Source organism: Piliocolobus tephrosceles, chromosome 9, assembly GCF_002776525.5.
Source record: "Piliocolobus tephrosceles isolate RC106 chromosome 9, ASM277652v3, whole genome shotgun sequence".
Lineage (NCBI taxonomy): Eukaryota > Metazoa > Chordata > Mammalia > Primates > Cercopithecidae > Piliocolobus > Piliocolobus tephrosceles.
In genome coordinates, this window is record NC_045442.1 from 68,737,345 (window position 1) to 68,756,113 (window position 18,769).

At 41.9% G+C, this 18,769-nt stretch overlaps 1 protein-coding gene across 3 annotated transcripts in view; it reads right to left on the reverse strand.

Moving 5' to 3' along the window:
* MICU1 (mitochondrial calcium uptake 1) overlaps positions 1 to 18,769 on the reverse strand; it is a 255,950-nt gene that overhangs the window by 51,174 nt on the left and 186,007 nt on the right. For all 3 annotated transcript variants that reach the window (XM_026455328.1, XM_026455329.1, XM_026455327.1), the window contains exon 9: positions 6,337 to 6,474. In XM_026455328.1, coding sequence (XP_026311113.1) covers positions 6,337 to 6,474 — 138 coding nt within the window. The remainder of the gene's footprint in view (positions 1 to 6,336; positions 6,475 to 18,769) is intronic.

The window sequence follows — 18,769 nt, forward strand, 5'->3', positions numbered from 1 at the left end:
TAATATTCAATTTCATCCTTAAGAAGTTATTAGTTAGTAGCTTCTCCACTCATAGAGGATCACCACTGTGAATTATATTTATGAAGTCTCAGAAAACTCTTTGTTAAATAAAAACATAGGGGTTGTTCAGAGCATCAATAGAGTAATTTTCATCAAGCATGGTAGGTTCCCCAGTTCTTCAAACTATTACTTAGGGATAAAACAGCTAGGGACACTGATGGAGCATTGCATCTCTAGGGCAGTGACTCACAAGCCTAGCTGCACACTAGATTTACCTGGGAACCCTTTGTATTAGTCTGTTCTTTGCTGTTCATAAAGACATACCTGAGACTGGGTAATTTATAAAGGAAAAGTTTAATTGACTCACAGTTTTGCAGGGCTAGGGATACCTCAGGAAACTTACAGTCATGGTAGAAGGGGAAGCAAACATATTCTTCTTCACATGGCAGCAGGAAGAAGAATGAGTACCTGGTGAAGGGGGAAGCCTTTTATAAAACCATCAGATCTCATGAGAACTAACTCACTGTCATGAGAACAGGCTGGGGGAAACTGCCCCATGATTCAATTATCTCCACCTGTTCCCTCCCAGGACTTATGAGGATGATGGGAACTACAATTCAACATGAGATCTGGGTGGGGACACAGCCAAACCATATCACCCTTTAAGAAACACTTCTGGAATTTCTCATGCAGAGGGTTAAGAAAACCCCAAACCATTGATGCCCGGACTCACCTACTGAGCCTCTGATTTAATTGATTTGAAGAGGGTCCAAACAACCACACTCCTTAAAAATTCCTAAAGTGATCCCATTGTAGAGAAGCACTGCTTTAGAGGAACAGTATGATTAGGAGAAAAGCACTTTCTTATGGAAAAGACAAGATCTGGAATAGGAAGCCTTGTATTTTAGACCAGACTCTGAATGGGTTATTAACTTCTCTTTCTGTCTCTATATTCTCAAAAGCACAGTATTTAACAAGGCTGCTAGAAAGAAAGAGAAAAAAGGCTGTGAAACATTTCACGGTCATTAATTTATATGCAAATTTTTTTTTTTTTTTGAGACGGAGTCTTGCTGTGTCACCCAGGCTGGAGTGCAGTGGCCGGATCTCAGCTCACTGCAAGCTCCGCCTCCCGGGTTCACGCCATTCTCCTGCCTCAGCCTCCAGAGTAGCTGGGACTACAGGTGTCCGCCACCTCGCCCGGCTAGTTTTTGGTATTTTTTAGTGGAGACGGGGTTTCACCATGTTAGCCAGGATGGTCTCGATCTCCTGACCTCATGATCCACCCGTCTCGGCCTCCCAAAGTGCTGGGATTACAGGCTTGAGCCACTGCGCCGGCTATATGCAAAAATTTAATACCACCACTAGGACCTTCAATCTCTTAGGTCTTGTTTGATATCTTGATACAGAACCTCACACAGAAATTGATTAATGTCAGCCAAATGAAAACTTAGATTTTCATGTTAACAAATCCAAAGTGGAATAAAAGAAGCAATTAAAAAGCAGATGGCGATTCCCCTCTTATAGGAAATGGTCCTAGAGAGATGGACTCGTAACCTTAGGAGCAAAGGCCCTTCATTGACACTCATTTTAGTTAATTGCTATGTTCACAAACTATTTAATCAACATGAGAGGACAATCAATCTTAATCTCGTTGCTAAGACAGGCTAGAAATTCTGGGCCAAAAGTAATTTAACACTGCAGATTTTCATCAACTGACAAAATTTGTCCTTTCATTTTAGAGCTCTTTTGCAAGGTCTTCAGATCCTAAATTAACTCCTGTCAATGCTCAAATACTCTGTTCCTTCAAGGGAGATGTCTCTAATGCCCAATTTATTGCTTTTAAGTATAAATTCATAACGAAATATGAATTCATCTATCATGATAGGTAATTAAAGTAAAATCAATATCTGGACCAACCTTTAAAAATAAGCCTGGTCAAAATAAAGGAACATGTCTGAATGCAAACACTATACTTCCAGCATAGGGGCTAAAAAATCCACCTATACATTCGTAATCAGTTTTTTGAAATTACGATTTCCAACAGACATGAGCTAAGTACTGGGTAGTGTAGAAGTGCTCTATGGGAGATAAATGTTTTTTCTCTGTCACTTTCCATTAATGATGAGTTTTCCCCACAGCCAAGAGAACACCTGCTGTGGGAAAAGGCTGGACTGAGTTCACAGAAGCTGACACTTCCTCCCGGAGTCCAGCCTGCCCTCATTTGCAGCCCACAGCCTAGTTCAGAGGTCCTTTCAACTTTTCAACATCCAAGACAAGGAGGAAAAAGTCTGGCTGATAAGAAGGGCTTTCCACCAAGTTGCGGCAATGCTATGCATACAAGATTTCTTGCACAAAGACTAACTAGGAAAACTGGGACAAGCACTAGCAATCCTCTATCTTATTTTCAATTATTGAATCTTTAAAGCTAGAAGGGCCCTTACAGCAAGCATCTAGGATAAGCCTCTCAATTCATGAGGCCAATAAGGTTAAGTGATTTGTCTAATGACTATGGAAACCTCTGAGGCAGAAGTTGATCTCAAGTTTTCCATCTTCATGCCTACCATGCCACACTACCTTGGTCATATGGTTTGGCTGTGTCCCCACCCAAATCTTGAATTGTAGCTCCCATAATGCCCATGTGTTGTGGAAGGGACCTGGTGGAAGATAACTGAATCATGAGGGTAGATCTTCTCTGTGCTGTTCTTGCGATAGTGAGTAAGTCTCAGAAGATCTGATGGTTTCATAAAAAGGAGTTCCCCTGCACCTGCTTTCGTTCTTGCCTGCCACAATGTAAGACGTGTCTTTTCATTTTTTTTCCTTTTTATTTTTTTTGAGACGGAGTTTTGCTCTTACTGCTGAAGCTGGAGTGCAATGGCACGAACTTGGCTCACCACAACCTCCACCTCCTGAGTAATTCTCCACCTCCTGAGTGATTCTCCTGCCTCAGCCTCCTGAGTAGCTGGGATTACAGGCATGCACCACCATGCCGCGCTAATTTTTTGGATTTTTAGTAGAGACGGGTTTCTCCATGTTGTTCAGGCTGGTCTCCAACTCCCGAACTTAGGTGATTCGCCCGCTTTGGCCTCCCAAAGTGCTGGGATTAGAGGCGTGAGCCACCGCACCCAGCCATAAGACATGTCTTTTCTTCTCCTTTGCCTTCCGCCATGATTGTGAGGCCTCCCCAGCCATGTTGAACTATGAAATCAAACCTCTTTCCTTTATACATTAGCCAGTCTCGGCATGTCTTTATTAGCAGCAAGAGAATGGACTAATACACTTGGCAATCTCTCATGGAATATTTTTAGTGCCAGGTTAGATTCTTGGTCATGGTCAGATGGTAGCCATTGTCCAGTGGGAAGAGTACTGGGCTGGGAATGAGAAGATCTGGGTTCTAGCCTTAGCACTGCTTTGTGTGTTTGTGTGTGTGTGTTCTCTTAGAGGTCTCGATTTTTATTTATTTTTTTAAGGCAAGGTCTCATTCTGTCACCCAGGCTGGAGTGCAGTAGCATGATTATAGCTAATTGCAGCTTCAACCTCCCCAAGCTCAGGTGATCCTCCCACCTCAGTCTCCTGAGTAGGTGGGACTACAGGCACATGCCACCATGCCTGGCTAGTTTTTGTACTTTTTGTGGAGACAAGGTTTCGCCACTTTGCCCAAGCTGGTCTTGAACTTCTGGGCAGGAGAACTTCTAGGCAGGAGAATCACTTGAACCCAGGAGGTAGAGGTTGCAATGAGCCGAGATCACGCCATTGCATTCCAGCCTGGGCAATAACAGTGAAACTCTGTCTCAAAAAAAATAATTAAATAAAAAGAAAAATAAATAAATAAAAGACACATCTTACATTGTGGCAAGTCTTGAACTTTGATTCTCCCGCCTCGGCCTCCCAAAGTGCTGGGATTACAGGTATGAGCCACCGTGCCCGATGAGGCCTGACCTTTTAACTGGTCTCTGCTTCTATTTGTTCATCTCACTCTCAGATGCTGACTCAGTCCTATCATCTTTTCTTTTTTTTTTCTTTTTCTTTTTTTTGAGATGGAGTTTCATTCTTTCTCCCACGCTGGAGTGAAGTGGTATGATTTTGGTTCACTGCAACCTCCACCCTTCCTCTGCAACCCCCCTTCCCCGGGGTCCAAGTGATTTTCCTGCCTCAACCTCCCAAGTAGCTGGGATTATAGGTGCCCACCACCACGCCTGGCTAATTTTTGTACTTTTAGTAGAGATGGGGTTTTGCCATGTTGGCCAGGGTGGTCTTGAACTCCTGACCTCAGGTGATCTGTGTGTCTTGACCTCCCAAAGTGTTAGGATTACAGGCATGAGCCACTGTGCGCAGCCACCACCTTTTCTTTCCTTGTGCCAAGTGCAGCTGGTGTTGAAGGGTACCAGAGTGCAGCATTGCTAGAGTGTTCCACAAACCCATGGTCTCCAACCTCAAGGCTGTTCAACAAACTCTAACTCATCTCCTGAATTCCAATAGCCTTATAATCAATCTTTCTATTTCTATGCTTGCTCTTCTCCAAACTATCTTCCATAAAACACCCAGAGTTGTCTCTTTAAACGTAGATATAACCAGGTCATTTCACTACTCACAACTCTTTAATGGTGTTCCATTGCACTGTGAGTAAACTCCAAACTCCTTCCATTCTTATGAAGTCTTGCATGTTCTGTTCCTCATATCCCTCTCTGAGCTCAGCTCAGGCCATTCTCCTTTTTGCTCAGAACCTTCTGTACAAACTTGTCCCCTTTCAGTTCTTCACACATGCCAGGTTTGTTTTTCCTGCTTGTTATGGACTGACCCCACCCCTCACCCCATTCATATGTTGAAGCCCTCCCTAACCCCCAGTGTGCCCAATGTGGTTGTATTTGGAGATGGGGCCTTAGAGGAAATAACAAGGCTAAATGAGGTCACAAGGGTGGGGCCCTAATCTGCTAGGATTAGTGTTCTTATAAGAAAAAACACAAAGAGATTTCTCTCTCTCTTCATGCACACATACTGAGGAAAGGCTGTGTGGGGGACACATTGAAAAGGCAGCTACCTGCAAGGCAGGAAAAGAGCTCTTATCAGAAACTAAATCAGCTGGCACCTTGATCACAGGCTTCTAGCCTCCAGGAATGTGAGAAAATAACTTTCTCTTGTTAAAGCCACCCAGTCTGTGGTATGTTGTTACAGTAGCCCAAGTAGGCTAATACAGTGCCTTGGAATTTGCCTATGTGATGTCCCACTTTCCAGAGCCTCCTTTTCCACCTCTCTCCTTTCTCTGCTTCTGTAATTTTCACCGAATATGCCTTCTGACTAGACCACTCTAATGAAACAGCCCTCTCAAAGGTCACCAATTATTGCCATTTCACCAAAACCAATGGATGTTACCACCTTTACCTTACTGGATCCTCGCTGTTATATGTGACATGGTAGACCCCTCAGTTCTTGAACCCTCTACTTCCTTGGCTTTGATTTCACTACTCTCTTTAGGTTCTTTAGGTATTCTCTTTTTCTTTTTTTTTGAGATGGAGTCTCACTCTGTTGCCCAGGCTGGAGTGCAATGGCACAATCTTGGCTCACTGCAACCTCTGTCACCCGGTTTCAAGTGATTCTTGCGCCTCAGCTTCTGAGTAGCTGGGATTATATATGTGTGCCGCCATGTCCACCTAATTTTTGTATTTTTAGTAGAGATGTGGTTTCACCATGTTGGCCAGGCTGGTCTTGAACTCTTGACCTCAAGTGATCCACCTGCCTTGGCCTCCCACAGTGCTGGGATTATAGGTGTAAGCCACGGCACCCAGCTTCTTTAGGTATTCTCTAACCATTTCTTCTAGATTTGCTTCCTGAGCTGCTTGAATGTTTGTGTCCCATTGGCTTCCGTCCTTGGCCCATAGTTCTTTTCTGTAAAATACCCTCCTTGGGCAATCTCATCTGTTCTTATGGTTGTAATGTAACATGTGTTGATGATTCCCAAACCTATCTCAGATCTCTAGGGTAACGTGAATATGCAGCCGCCTGCTGACCATCTCTGCTTGGATAGTCCACAGGCATCTTAAATTTAAGATGTCCATGACTGAACTCTTTATTTTCCCATCTAAACCAGTCTCTCTTTTAAAATTCTCAATTTCAGTTGGTGCCACCCTTTCCTAAACAAGAAACCTGGGGTGATTCTGGACGCTCTCCTCTTCCTCACCCACTGCTTATTTCTTTTCTCCCTTTGGACCTTAGGTACCAGAAATGAATTAGGTGTAATCATTGGTTCATGAAATACTCTCATCATTATGTTAGTACCTTCATATTAAATAATAAGCATACATTCCCACAGTTTCTTTTCTTCCTCTAGCCAAAGCTACCTACCTTTCCTTCTTTGAAGTGCTTCTTGAGCTGCCTCTGCATGGCGGTCAGCTTCTTGGACTGCACCCCACTGTAGGCAAGTAGCATGCCACCAAACTGCCTCTCAGTAATTCTCCCATCCACAGGGTCATGGCGTTCAAACTGGGAGGGAAACAGAAAGAGTGTTCCTGGGGTCAGTGGAAAGTATCTTGACACGGAACATGGAATGATCAGCTGTGTTTGATGGCAGAAAATAGCTGATGACTGGGATTATAGTTTTGAGCTACAATTCTCAGTAAGATCTGCAGAAACTAAGAAACAGAAGCTCTAGGTTCTTATCCCAGATCTGCCACTTACTATTGTCAGAGACAGTCAAACCAGAGCAACAGCATTTTGAGCATCTTGAGTAAGGGCTAGGAAAAATGAGGCTGGGACTTGCTGGGCTGCATTCCCAGGAAGTTAGGTATTCCTAGCCTTGGGATGTCTATGGTTAATGGAACAGATTGATAGCGTTTACTGAACAGATCCAGACTCAGCAATGTCCTGATATCCTGTATCTTGTGAACAGAAGCATTCCTAATTTTGTTTTAAAGATAATAATATTGATTACGCTTCTAAAAAATTCATAAAGGTCTGAGAGTATAATTTTAAAGAAGAGTAATATATTTTCAAGTTTCCCCAAAATACCAATAAAATGTCAGGACATTGATAGAGATAGGACTTACATATGAGACGCGAAATAAGAAAGTTAAGAGTGAATTTCTCTTTCAGTTCTCATTTCTTCAGTTAGCTCAGTAAGTTGATAGAGACCTAAATTTGTTTCCTCAGTGGTGAGACTGTGTCAATGAGCAAGACATAGAACTGTATTTTAACACAATTACTTTTGTATAAACCTGTAACAGTGACCATTCCCCCTCCTCCCCGCCCCTCTTTTTTTTTTTAAGATGGAGTTTCACTCATCACCCAGGTTGGAGTGCAATGGCGCAATCTTGGCTCACTGCAACCTCCACCTCCCAGGTTCAAGCGATTCTCCTGTCTCAGCCTCCCGAGTAGCTGGGATTTCAGGCATGCACCACCATGCCTGGCTAATTTTTGTATTTTTAGGAGAGATAGGGTTTCACCATGTTGGCCAGGCTGGTCTTGAACTCCTGACCTCAGGTGATCCACTGGCCTCGGCTTCCCAAAGTGCTGGGATTACAGGCATGAACCACCATGCCTGGCCTAACAGCGACCATTTACTGAGTATGTACTATGGTCCAGGTATTTCACCCATATGTTCTTTTATTTATTTATTTATTTATTTTTTATTTATTTACTTATTTTTTTTGAGATGGAGTCTCGCTCTGTCGCCCAGGCTGGAGTGCAGTGGCCGGATCTCAGCTCACTGCAAGCTCCGCCTCCTGGGTTCACGCCATTCTCCTGCCTCAGCCTCCCACGTAGCTGGGACTACAGGCGCCCGCCACCTCGCCCGGCTAGTTTTTTGTATTTTTTAGTAGAGACGGGGTTTCACCGTGTTAGCCAGGATGGATTCGATCTCCTGACCTCGTGATCCGCCCGTCTCGGCCTCCCAAAGTGCTGGGATTACGGGCTTGAGCCACTGCGCCCGGCCCATGTTCTTTTTTTTAATGACTTTAAAAATTTTTTTTGTAAATAGAGATGGGGTTCTCGTTATGTTGCCAGACTGGTCTTGAACTTCTGGGCTCAAGCAGTCTGCCTGCCTTGGCCTCCTAAAGTGCTGGGATACAGGTATGAGTCACTGTGCCTACAGTCACTATAACAGCCTCTGGAGCACCTATTGTTAGCTCCACTCTGCAGATGAGAAAACTGAGGTAACATGCAGCTACCTGTGACAGAGCTGGGATTTGAATTCAGCCCTATTTGGGTCCAAAGACTATTTCTCAACACCATACCATTTCCTACTTCTGAGTACATTCGCTTCCTGTAGCATAGCACTGTGTTGTTTTGGATAAACTTATACAGCCATGGGGCTTAGTCACATTTAAATGAGACACAAAACTATGTCCAAAGAAATCAACATCATCAATTATTAGGTGAAAGCCTCTTTTTCAGCAATGCCACTGAATATTTGATGTTTGTCACACCATCATTCTACAGAGCTGATTAATTTTTGACAATACCAAAAGTTTTCAGGATTCAATTTAAGTGTGACTTATGACTCAGTTTACTATCCTGAAACAAAGTGGAGGACTGACACCATTTTCTAAATGGGCATACTTTCTGCAATGTTTAAATCAGATTTCAGTGAGACCTGGGTAAAAGTTCACCTATGAGCTTCTTCAACGCTTGTGAAACAAGGCTGTGCTCCCTGCTCTCCGGGACAGACTTGAATGATTTAGAGTGTTCATTCTACCCTTACGTGGAAGGTTTCACAGCTGTGGGGCAATCCCATGTGTTGGAATTAGATGAATTTTCAGCTTTATCTCACCAGATAGATTCATGGCCGAAAAGTTTCTTGTTTGTGACACTGGCAGCAGCTGCAGCTTGCTCAAGGCTTACAAAAGGCCTTTATTTTCTGTTCTCTATAGGGGCACAAGGCCTCGCCTCTGTTTTGTTTCAGACAGTAAGGTCAATTTCCAGCAGAGACGCCCAAGCAACAATTCCAATGCTCAGATTACCATTTTTACTAATGTTCTTTGAAAACTCAGACTTGTCTTTTGGTAATGGGCTCTATTATGATTATTTTTAAGTGACTGGAATCTGAAAGGGCTTAAAAACAATCAACTTCCACTTGTCCAAGTCATATGGCTGCTTCGAAGCTTACTACTTCAGCTCTGCAATTTGATTTTGGGCAGCACCTCTCCTTCTAGGTTTTTAGGCTCTTTCTGAGGCAGGACCCCCCTTATTTCTGAGGTCTTAAACATGGCTGGAGGGAGCCATGGAGATCTGTTTTCCTTTACACGCAAAACTGCTAATGGAAACAGACTTGAACTAATGTCCTATTTGTTCAAAATTTATTAACTGAAGACCTACTACGCTAAGGCTGGGGAAGTCTGAAGGTAGTATCTTAAGGACCTTCATTAGGGTTAGATTTTCAAGGGCAATAGCTAGATATCATGTGGCTGTAGGGGTCAAGTGTATGCAGGGTTAAATACTGCTAATCCAAAAACCCCAAATCTGAAATGCTTCAAAATCCAAAACTATTTTTGTTGTTGAGCGACAGAATCTTGCTCTGTTGCCCAAGCTGGAGTGCAGTGGCATGATCTTGGCTCCCTACAACTTCTGCCTCCTGGGTTCAAGTATTCTCCTGCCTCAGTTTCCCAAGTAGCTAGGACTACAGGCATGTGCCACCATGCCCAGATAATTTTTGTAGTTTTAGTAGAGACAAGGTTTCAGTATATGTTGGCCAGGCTGGCCTCAGACTCCTGACCTCAGGTGATCCGCCTGCCTTGGCCTCCCAAAGTGCTGAGATTACAGGTGTGAGCCACTGCACCTGGCCCCAAATCCAAAATTTCTTGAGCACCAACACGATGCTCAAAGATCATGCAAAAGGGAAATGTTTATTGGAGCATTCTGGATTTTTTTTTTTTTTTCCAGACAGGGTCTTGAACCATCACCCAGGCTGGAGTGCAGTGGCACAATCATGGCTCACTGCAGCCTCGACCTCCTGGGCTCAAGTGATCTTCCCATCTTAGCCTTCTGAGTAGCTGGGACTATAGGCGTGCACTACCATGCCTGGCTAATTTTTGTATCTTTTGTAGAGATGGGGGTATCCTATGTTGCCTGGGCTGTTCTTGAACCCTTGAGCTCAAGCTATCTGCCCACCTAAGGCCTCCCACAGTGCTGCAATTACAGGCGTGAGCCACAGTACCCGGCCTGAATTTTGGATTTTTGGATTAATGATGCTCAACCAGTAAGTGTAACGCAAATGTTCCAAAATCTGAAACACTGCTGGTCCCAAGCATTTTGGATAAGGGATACTCAACTGCTATCTTAAGCTGGGACAATCCTGTGGGTGCACTCCTGGAGTGCCATATGCATGTAATCAATCCTCAAGGTCGTGGGAGGATCTTCTGAGGAAAGACACAGGTTATTACAAAATTATCATAATGTAGAAAAGTTCTAATTGCGTATGTGGAAGTAATTCAAATTGCTGGCTTATATTTTACTTCACCCAACCTATTTTCCACTAATGTTGGAACCTCTGACGTTCTACTTCAATGAAAATAAAAAGCCTCCACTGTGTTTGATTCTGAGGCACAGCATGTGTGCACTCCAGCACACCACCCACCATCTGCATTGTTTTTCCGTGTCTAGGAAGAGAGCTTAACCGCCTCACATTTCCCCTTCGGCAGCCATTGCCACTTTCTCAAATGGATACAAGCTGTTGTTTCCCTGTTGTTCCCCAGGGGGCTGCAGGGTAGGCAAAGAGGAGCCAAAAAACTGCAAGGTTTTTCCTGGCTTTCTGTTCACACTGCGCCTCTTGTTCGCACCCCTGTTCCTTGTCATTTTGGAAGGACAGATGGTCTACACGTATCTAGATGAAATTACTTAAGAATGGGAAACCAGGAAAGGAAGAAAACATGTATTATGAACAAAGGCCAAAAGTAAGGTTAGAAGCATAGTAAAAGGAAAAAGAAATCAGTATCTGCAAGTGGGTCTTCATTTATTGAAGACTTTTGAGGTTAATGTATCCAACAAATGTAAACAGCCTTCTTCTCTTTCATATAGTTATCTTTCAAGGGATTCTGTCCATTCCCCAGAGTAAATCCTATCCTCATAGAAGTTTTCAGAATGATAAATTCTGGGGACCAGGTATAGTGGCTCATGCCTGTAATCCCAGCACTTTGGGAGGCTGACATGGGTGGATCACTTCAGCCCAAGAGTTCAAGACCAGCTTCAGCATTATAGACCCAATCTCTAAAAATATATATACATAAATATATAAATATAAAATATATAATATATATATATATAAAAGAATTATAAATTTCTTGATAGGCTTCTGAACTGTGTAGTGCAAGATTGCATAGTGATCTCAAGCTGCTGAGCTGAACACATCTGTGTTTTTGAATCTGATAGTATGTAGCTTTTGAGGTCCTAACCATGCCACTGCGACTACTATCAGGAGTCTCAGAATAACTATGTTATGCCCACCTAAAGGAAAAAGATCACAGGCAAAGTTCTTCACTGTAAACCTACCCAGTGAGCATGACATACACATTTCATAGTTTGAATGGAAATCTATGTTACTGCAACTGACAAGGGACACTCAAGAGCCAAGGTCAGACTGCCAGGAGCCCGAACTTTCTTGATCTTTAAAGAGGCAGCTCTATTGCGAACACTAACAAGGTTGTCTTTTGACTAGCTGGCAAACTGAGGAAGAAGGTTCACAATCTAGAACAGAGGCAACACAGTTTAGTGCCCTCAGCAGGGGCCAAAACAAGTCATTAGAGTCTTGGCCCATAAGATTATAGATTACCAAACTCAACTGCTAGAGCTTTCTACTTCCAATCTAAACATTCCTTCCGTTTTATTTTATTTTTGAAATGGAGTTTTGCTCTTGTTGCCCAGGATGAAGTGCAATGGCACGATCTACACTGCAGCCTTCGCCTCCTGGTTCAAGCAATTCCCCTGCCTGAACCTCCTGAGTGTCTGGGATTACTGGCGCTCGCCACCACGCCTGGCTAATTTTTTGTATTTTTGGTAGAGATGGGGTTTCAACAAGTTGGCCAGGCTGGTCTTGAACTCCTGACCTCAGGTGATCCACCCGCCTTGGCCTCCCAAAGTGCTGGGATTACAGACGTGAGCCATCGTACCTGGCCTCCTTCCATTTAAAAATGGTTTTTAAGAAAAAATTTCAGGTTGGTGATCAAATCAACTGACTGATGAGTACCAATCAGAACAGTGAGACAAGGAAAAGGTTAACCCTCCAGCCTGACAGTGAAAACCACGAAGATAATAAGATTAATGCATGAATTTATTACAAGATAATAACAATCAGGAAATATCTGACTGAGGGTACCAAGGAAAAATATTTTAGATTTGTAACAAAAGGTTTCAAGGTTTGATATGTTTTCGTTTCATTCCACAGAAGGTAATATACTGAAGTGACTAAGAATATGGACTTTACAATCAGGAAGGCCTGGATCCAAATTCTGACCTGAACCCATACTTGCTGGCTGTGACTTCAAGGAAGCGGCTTACCCGTTCCGAGGGTTCAAATCTTCTTACCAAAAAATAAAGATAATATTTGTGACCTCAAAGTGTTGTTATAAGGATTAAACAGGATAATATATGTAAAGAAATTAGTACAGAGTTTGACACCCAGTTAACATTCAATAAATGGGCCAGGCATGCTGGCTGGCTCACACCTGTAATCCCAGCACTCTGGGAGGCCGAGGTGGGAGGATCACTTGAGGCCAGGAGTTTGAGACCAGCCTGGCCAACATGGTGAAACCCTGTCTCTGCTGAAAATACAAAAATGAGCTGGATGTGGTGGTGTGCGCCTGTAATCCCAGCTACTCGGGAAGCTGGGGCAAGGGAATCAGTTGAAGCTGGGAGGTGGAGGTTGCAGCGAGCCAAGATTGTGTCACTGTACTCCAGCCTGGGTGACAGAGCAAGACCCTGCCTCAAAAAAAAAAAAAAAAAAAAAAAAAAAAAAAATTCAATAAATGCAGCAATTATTTTTATTTATTATTCAACACATTAGAATGACTTCAGGATTTAACTACTTACAGTTGCTTAAAGCAGAACACCAACTTAATAACCTGTACCCTTGCTATAATTATAAAACAGAAAATCTGGCATAAAGGAAGAGCTCAATAAATATGTATTGAATGAACACAGACAAAACACAAGAAAATTCACAACACTTCTGTCCTATTGTTGGGAAGGTTTCCTACCTAAGGCAAGGAATATCTTTACATTTATCTCTTAATATCTACTTCCATGATACTGATTTCTATAAGGATAGTCTTGAGAATGCCATTCATTCTGGCTAATCAGTAACATATCTGAGTGCTTATACTTGCCAGGTGCTGTCCTAGGAACTAACCTTTGATAATTCTCGCAATGCTATATAACAGGTAATAGTATTACTCTATTTCATAGACAGAGAAAAGTGAAATAACTTGCCCACACAGTTAATGTGGAGAGAAATTTCTCACTGGTCTCGGTATCAGAACAGTTGATATGTTCTTATTTTAAAGTCAATGTGAATCATGTTTTCCTTTTTATCCTGGTTACTGGAAAGCTTACAGTCAAGTTTATGGGCCTCTTCTAGAATAGGAGACATTATGACGTACACTTTTCATACTAACCTTACTTTTCTTAAAAGAAAGTTAGGCTTTCTTTTACTTTCTTCTTTAACTTTAATTTTTCAGAAAGTTTTAACTTTTGTCTCACTGACTGTACTTTTTATGACTTTCTGAAATCCCTTCTTGCCTTCTTGAAAAAGGCAAGATTTTAAAAAATGGCATTGGACATCTAGGCTGTTTCATTTTTTGTCTATGATAAATACCACTCGATAAACTTTTTCTGAACTTAATTTTTCATCATTATTTTAGGAATTAATCCCTAGAAACAAAATTTTGAAATATAAATTATGGGCTCTTTAAAATTTTATTGTGAAATATTTGACATATACATAATACTACATATAAGACAAGTTATGAAGCGTAATAAAACAAACACCACGAGCCTCCCTCTTACCCTGAGAAAGGAAGCACCAGTACTCCATTTGAAACCCATGCCCTACCTCCCTTTTCTAGTACATTATTATTATTATTATTATTATTTTTTTTTTTTAGATAGAGTCTCGCTCTGTTGCTCAGGCTGGAGTGCAATGGCATCATCGGGCCTCACTGCAACCTCCACCTTCCAGGTAAAAGCAGTTCTCCTGCCTCAGCCTCCCGGTAGCTGGGACTACAGGCATGCGCCACCACACCTGGCTAATTTTTGTATTTTTAGTAGAGATGGGGTTTCACTCCATTGGCAGGCTGGTCACGAACTCCTGACCTCAGGTGATCCGCCTGCCTCAGCCTCCCAAAATGCTGGGATTACAGGCGTGAGCCACCATGCCTGGCCTATTATTTTCAATAGTTTAAAACAGAAGTTTGTATTCCTAAACAATATACTGTTTACTTTTGCTTCCTTCCACACTTTATAAAATGGTATCACACTGGATATATTCTTTTGCAATTTTTTTAATCCACATTATATTTTAAGGATTCCTACATGTTACAACATTTAGCTGTGCTTCTTTCATTTTTACTGTTATAGATTTCTACTGCTTTAAATATACCTTTCTCTCTCTCTCTCTCTCTCTCCATCCATGTATCCATCCATCTATTCTTTGAGATGGAGTCTTGGTCTGTCACCCAGGCTGGAGTGCAGTGGTGTGATCTTGGCGCGCTGCAACCTCTGTCTCCTGGGTTCAAGTGATTCTCATGCCTCAGCCTCCTGAGTAGCAGGGATTGAGGCGAGCACCACCACGCCAGCTAATTTTTGCATTTTTAGTAGAGACGGGGTTTCGCCATCTTGCCCAGGCTGGTCTCAAATTCCTGGCCTCAAGTGATCCTCCCACCTTGGCCTCACAAAGTGCTGGGATTATGAGTGTAAGCCATTGTGCCCAGCTTCTACCACTATCTATGTATCAGTTTTCCTACAAATGGACGTCTCCATTATTGTCAGCTGTTTGCTATTATGAACAATGCTGTTATGAACATTTTTAGGTAAGTGCGCTGGTGAAAGAAGAACAAGAGTTCTGGGACTAGGGTGTATACCTGGACGTGGAACTGCTGGCTTTTCAAGATAATGCCCAATCATTTTGCAAAATAATCACACTAACACTTTTTATCTGCTATGTATAAGAATGCCCACTGCTTTGCATCATCAGCAGCACTTAGTATTGTCAGTTTTTATTTTTTGCCAGTCTCTTGGGTCTAAAAATGGTAGAGATAAACTATTTAATGCTTCCGATGTATTTTGCCAAATTAATTTCCAGAAAGATGTATCAATTTGTAATCCCACTAGTATATATGATAATATACATTTCTTAGGATCCTTAACAAAATCAAACATAATAAAAATTTTTTGCTACAGGAAAAGTGACAACTCATTTTAATTAGTATTTCTTTGATTACTAGGTTGACCATTTTTCTAATATATGTAGTGCTCATTTATATTTCTTCCTCTGTGAATTTTTTATGTTCTTTGTCTATTTTTAAAAATAGCAATGTTGATATTTGTCTCATTAGCTTAAGATTAAAAATATTTGTTTTTTGTTAACGTATTGCTTTTTTTTTTAATTTGAGACAGGGTCTCACTCTGTCACCCAGGCTGCAGCACAATGGTGTGATCAACGCTTACTGCAGCCTCAACTTCCTTGGCTCAAGCAATCCTCCCACCTCAGCCCCCCGAGTAGCTAGGACTACAGGCATGTGCCACCATGCCCAGGTATGTTTTTAAAAATTTTAATACAAATAAATATAAAAACTAAATTTTCATTTTATAGAGACGGGGTTTTCCTCTGTTGCCCAAGATAGTCTCAAACTCCTGGCCCCAAGTGATCCTCCCACTTTGGCCTCCCAATGTGCTGGGATTACAGGCGTGAGCCACCATGCCTGCCAATTTTTTTTGCCCAGTGTATCAGCCCATTTGCATTGCTATAAAGGAATACCTGAAGCTGGGTAATTCACAAAGAAAAGAGGTTTATTTTGGTTCTGCAGGCTGTAGGGGAAGCATGATGCCAGCCTCTGCTTCTGGTGAGGGCTTCAGGGAGTTTACAGGGATGGTGGAAGTTGAAGCAGAAGCAGGAGCAGGCATATCACATGGTGAGAGTGAAGAAGAGAGAGGGGGAAGGTTCCAAGTTGTTTTAAAAAACCAGCTCTCATGTGAACTACGAGAGCAAGAACTCATTCATTACTATGGGGGCGGCACCAAGCCATTCACGAGGGATCCACTCCCAGGACCCAAACACCTCCCACTAGGCCCAGCCTCCAACATTGGGGGTCACACTTCAACATGAGATTTGTAGAGGACGAATATCCAAACCATATTACTCAGTTTGCCCATCTGTTAATATTGTTTAGGTCTGTTATATGTGTGGAAATTTAAAATCTTTATTGTAGTCAAATGTGTGGATCTTTTTCTTTTTCTTTTTCTTTTTTTTTTGAGATGGAGAATCACCCAGACTGGAGTGCAGTGATGTGATCTTGGCTTTCTGCAACCTTTGCCTACCGTGTTCAAGTGATTCTCCTGCCTCAGCCTCCTGAGTAGCTGGAATTACAGGTCTGTGCTACCATGCCCAGCTAATTTTTGCATTTTTTAGTAGAGATGAGGTTTCACTATGTTGGCCAGACTGGTCTTGAACTCCTGACCTCAGGTCATCCTCCTGCCTTGGCTTCCCAATGTGTTGGGATTACAGGCGTGAGCCACTGGCGCCTGGCCTGTGAAACTTTTTCTTCACAACTTGTTTTTTTTGAGAAAGAGTCTCGCTCTGTTGCCCAGGCTGGAGTGCGGTGGCGCAATCTCGGCTCATCACTGCAACCTCCATCTCCTGGGATCAAGTGATTCTCCTGCCTCAGCCTCCCAAGTAGCTGGGATTACAGGTGCATGCCACCATGCCTGGCTAATTTGTGTATTTTTCGTAAAGACAGGGTTTTACTATGTTGGTCAGGCTGGTCTCGAACTCTTGACATTGGGTGATCCACCCGCCTCAGCCTCCCAAAGTGCTGGGATTACAGGTGTGAGGTACCATGACCAGACTACAACTTCTTTCATTGGCTTATATTCTAGGGAATCTTTCCTCATTAGATAAGAAGGTAATTAAATATTGACCTACAGTTTCTTTATTTTAAACAAGGAAACATAACTTAAAATATTGAAACACCTCAATATCAATCAATGATGATGATTAGATCCTTAGAACAAAACAGCAGATCATCAGCTCAGTTTGTTTTAAAAAGTCCTCCAGTACCCTGACTTTAACTTTTCTGAATGCTTGGGAATTTGGAATAGAATGGGGGCATCTACCTCTAAGTTAATCACATTCCCCTTGTGGAGGGAATAATCTTGAGTAAATCCAGTCCATTTACTTTTTTTTTTTTTTAAACCAGTTTAAATGTATGTCATTAGGTATTGAGAGATGGAGAAAGTGGGAAATAATAATTCAGTTCCAAAGCAAATAAGGCCTAAACGGGCCATTTTCTTTACTTAGAAAAATTCTCTAGATGGTTAAAGAACAATCCATATTCTATCATTTATAATGGCAAACATTTACACAGCACTTATTACGTTCCAGAGCCTATACGAACTGCTTTCCATCAACTCAGAGAGCATTTTAAATTACATAAAACTTGTTGGTTATCTTTCCTTCAGACCTTGATCAATATGAACAAGACTTAAACTCTGGCAGAATTAACTGCTATTTAATATTCTAACCAATCTATGAAGTTAATGTTTCTACATGAAATTGCTAAAAATTTCACATTTTCCTTTTTAGATGACTCTTCAGCAAGCAGAAGTTCTTAATACATCCAATTTCTGCTTTCAATAACATCAAAAAACCCTAGTCTTGTGTTACATACTTCTCTAAGATTTAGAAGGCCCAACATTATTCAGAGTTCAAGGACATTCTTCTTTTCATATGAGATTTTAAGAGTTTTGGAAACAGAGAGATGTCTGTTAGAACAAAATATAACAGCTCCAATCTTAGGAGTTAAGAACCAAGGACTAATTGTAGTAGGAAAGCAAACTGCTATTTTCTGTCACCTGAGTGTCAGTTTGCTTTCCTGTAACTCCATCAAAGAGCACTCTGGGATCTATTGCTTAGATAAAAATATTAATATAACACATTCCCACACTCTTTTTGTCCTAGCATTGCTGACAGCTTATCAGTATTCATGAGAGTTGGAGATTTAGCTTGTTAATATACTCAACACCTAAAGACCCCTATACCAGGTTTGACATGCTGATTTTTCCTAAAGATGTGGCAAATTGTGAAAAGCAGTAATGAATGTGAAAAGCTGTTAGGAAGTAATGATAATAATTAACATATAGGATTTACTTCGGGCTTAGCAATCCATTGTTGATTATCTCCTCATGATTGTGAGTAACTGAATAAATAAAAATAAAAATGAAGAACTAAAGGCCAGGTATGGTGGCTCATGCCTGTGATCCCAGCACTTTTGGAGGGAAGGTGAGGGTACGGCTTGAGGCCAGGAGTTAGAGAATAGCCTGGGCAGCACAGTGAGACCCTGACTCTACAAAAATTTAAAAATTAGCTGGGCATGGTAGCACGTGCCTGTAGTCCCAGCTGCTTGGGAGGCTGAAGTGAGAAGATCACTTGAGTCCAGAAGTTCAAGGCTGCAGTGAGCTATGATCATGCCACTTCACTCCAGCCTGGGCCACAATGAGACCCTCTCTAAAAAAAAAAAAAAAAAAAAAAAAAAAAAAAAGAGAAAAGAAAAGGAGGGGGGCACGTTCCAAGATGGCT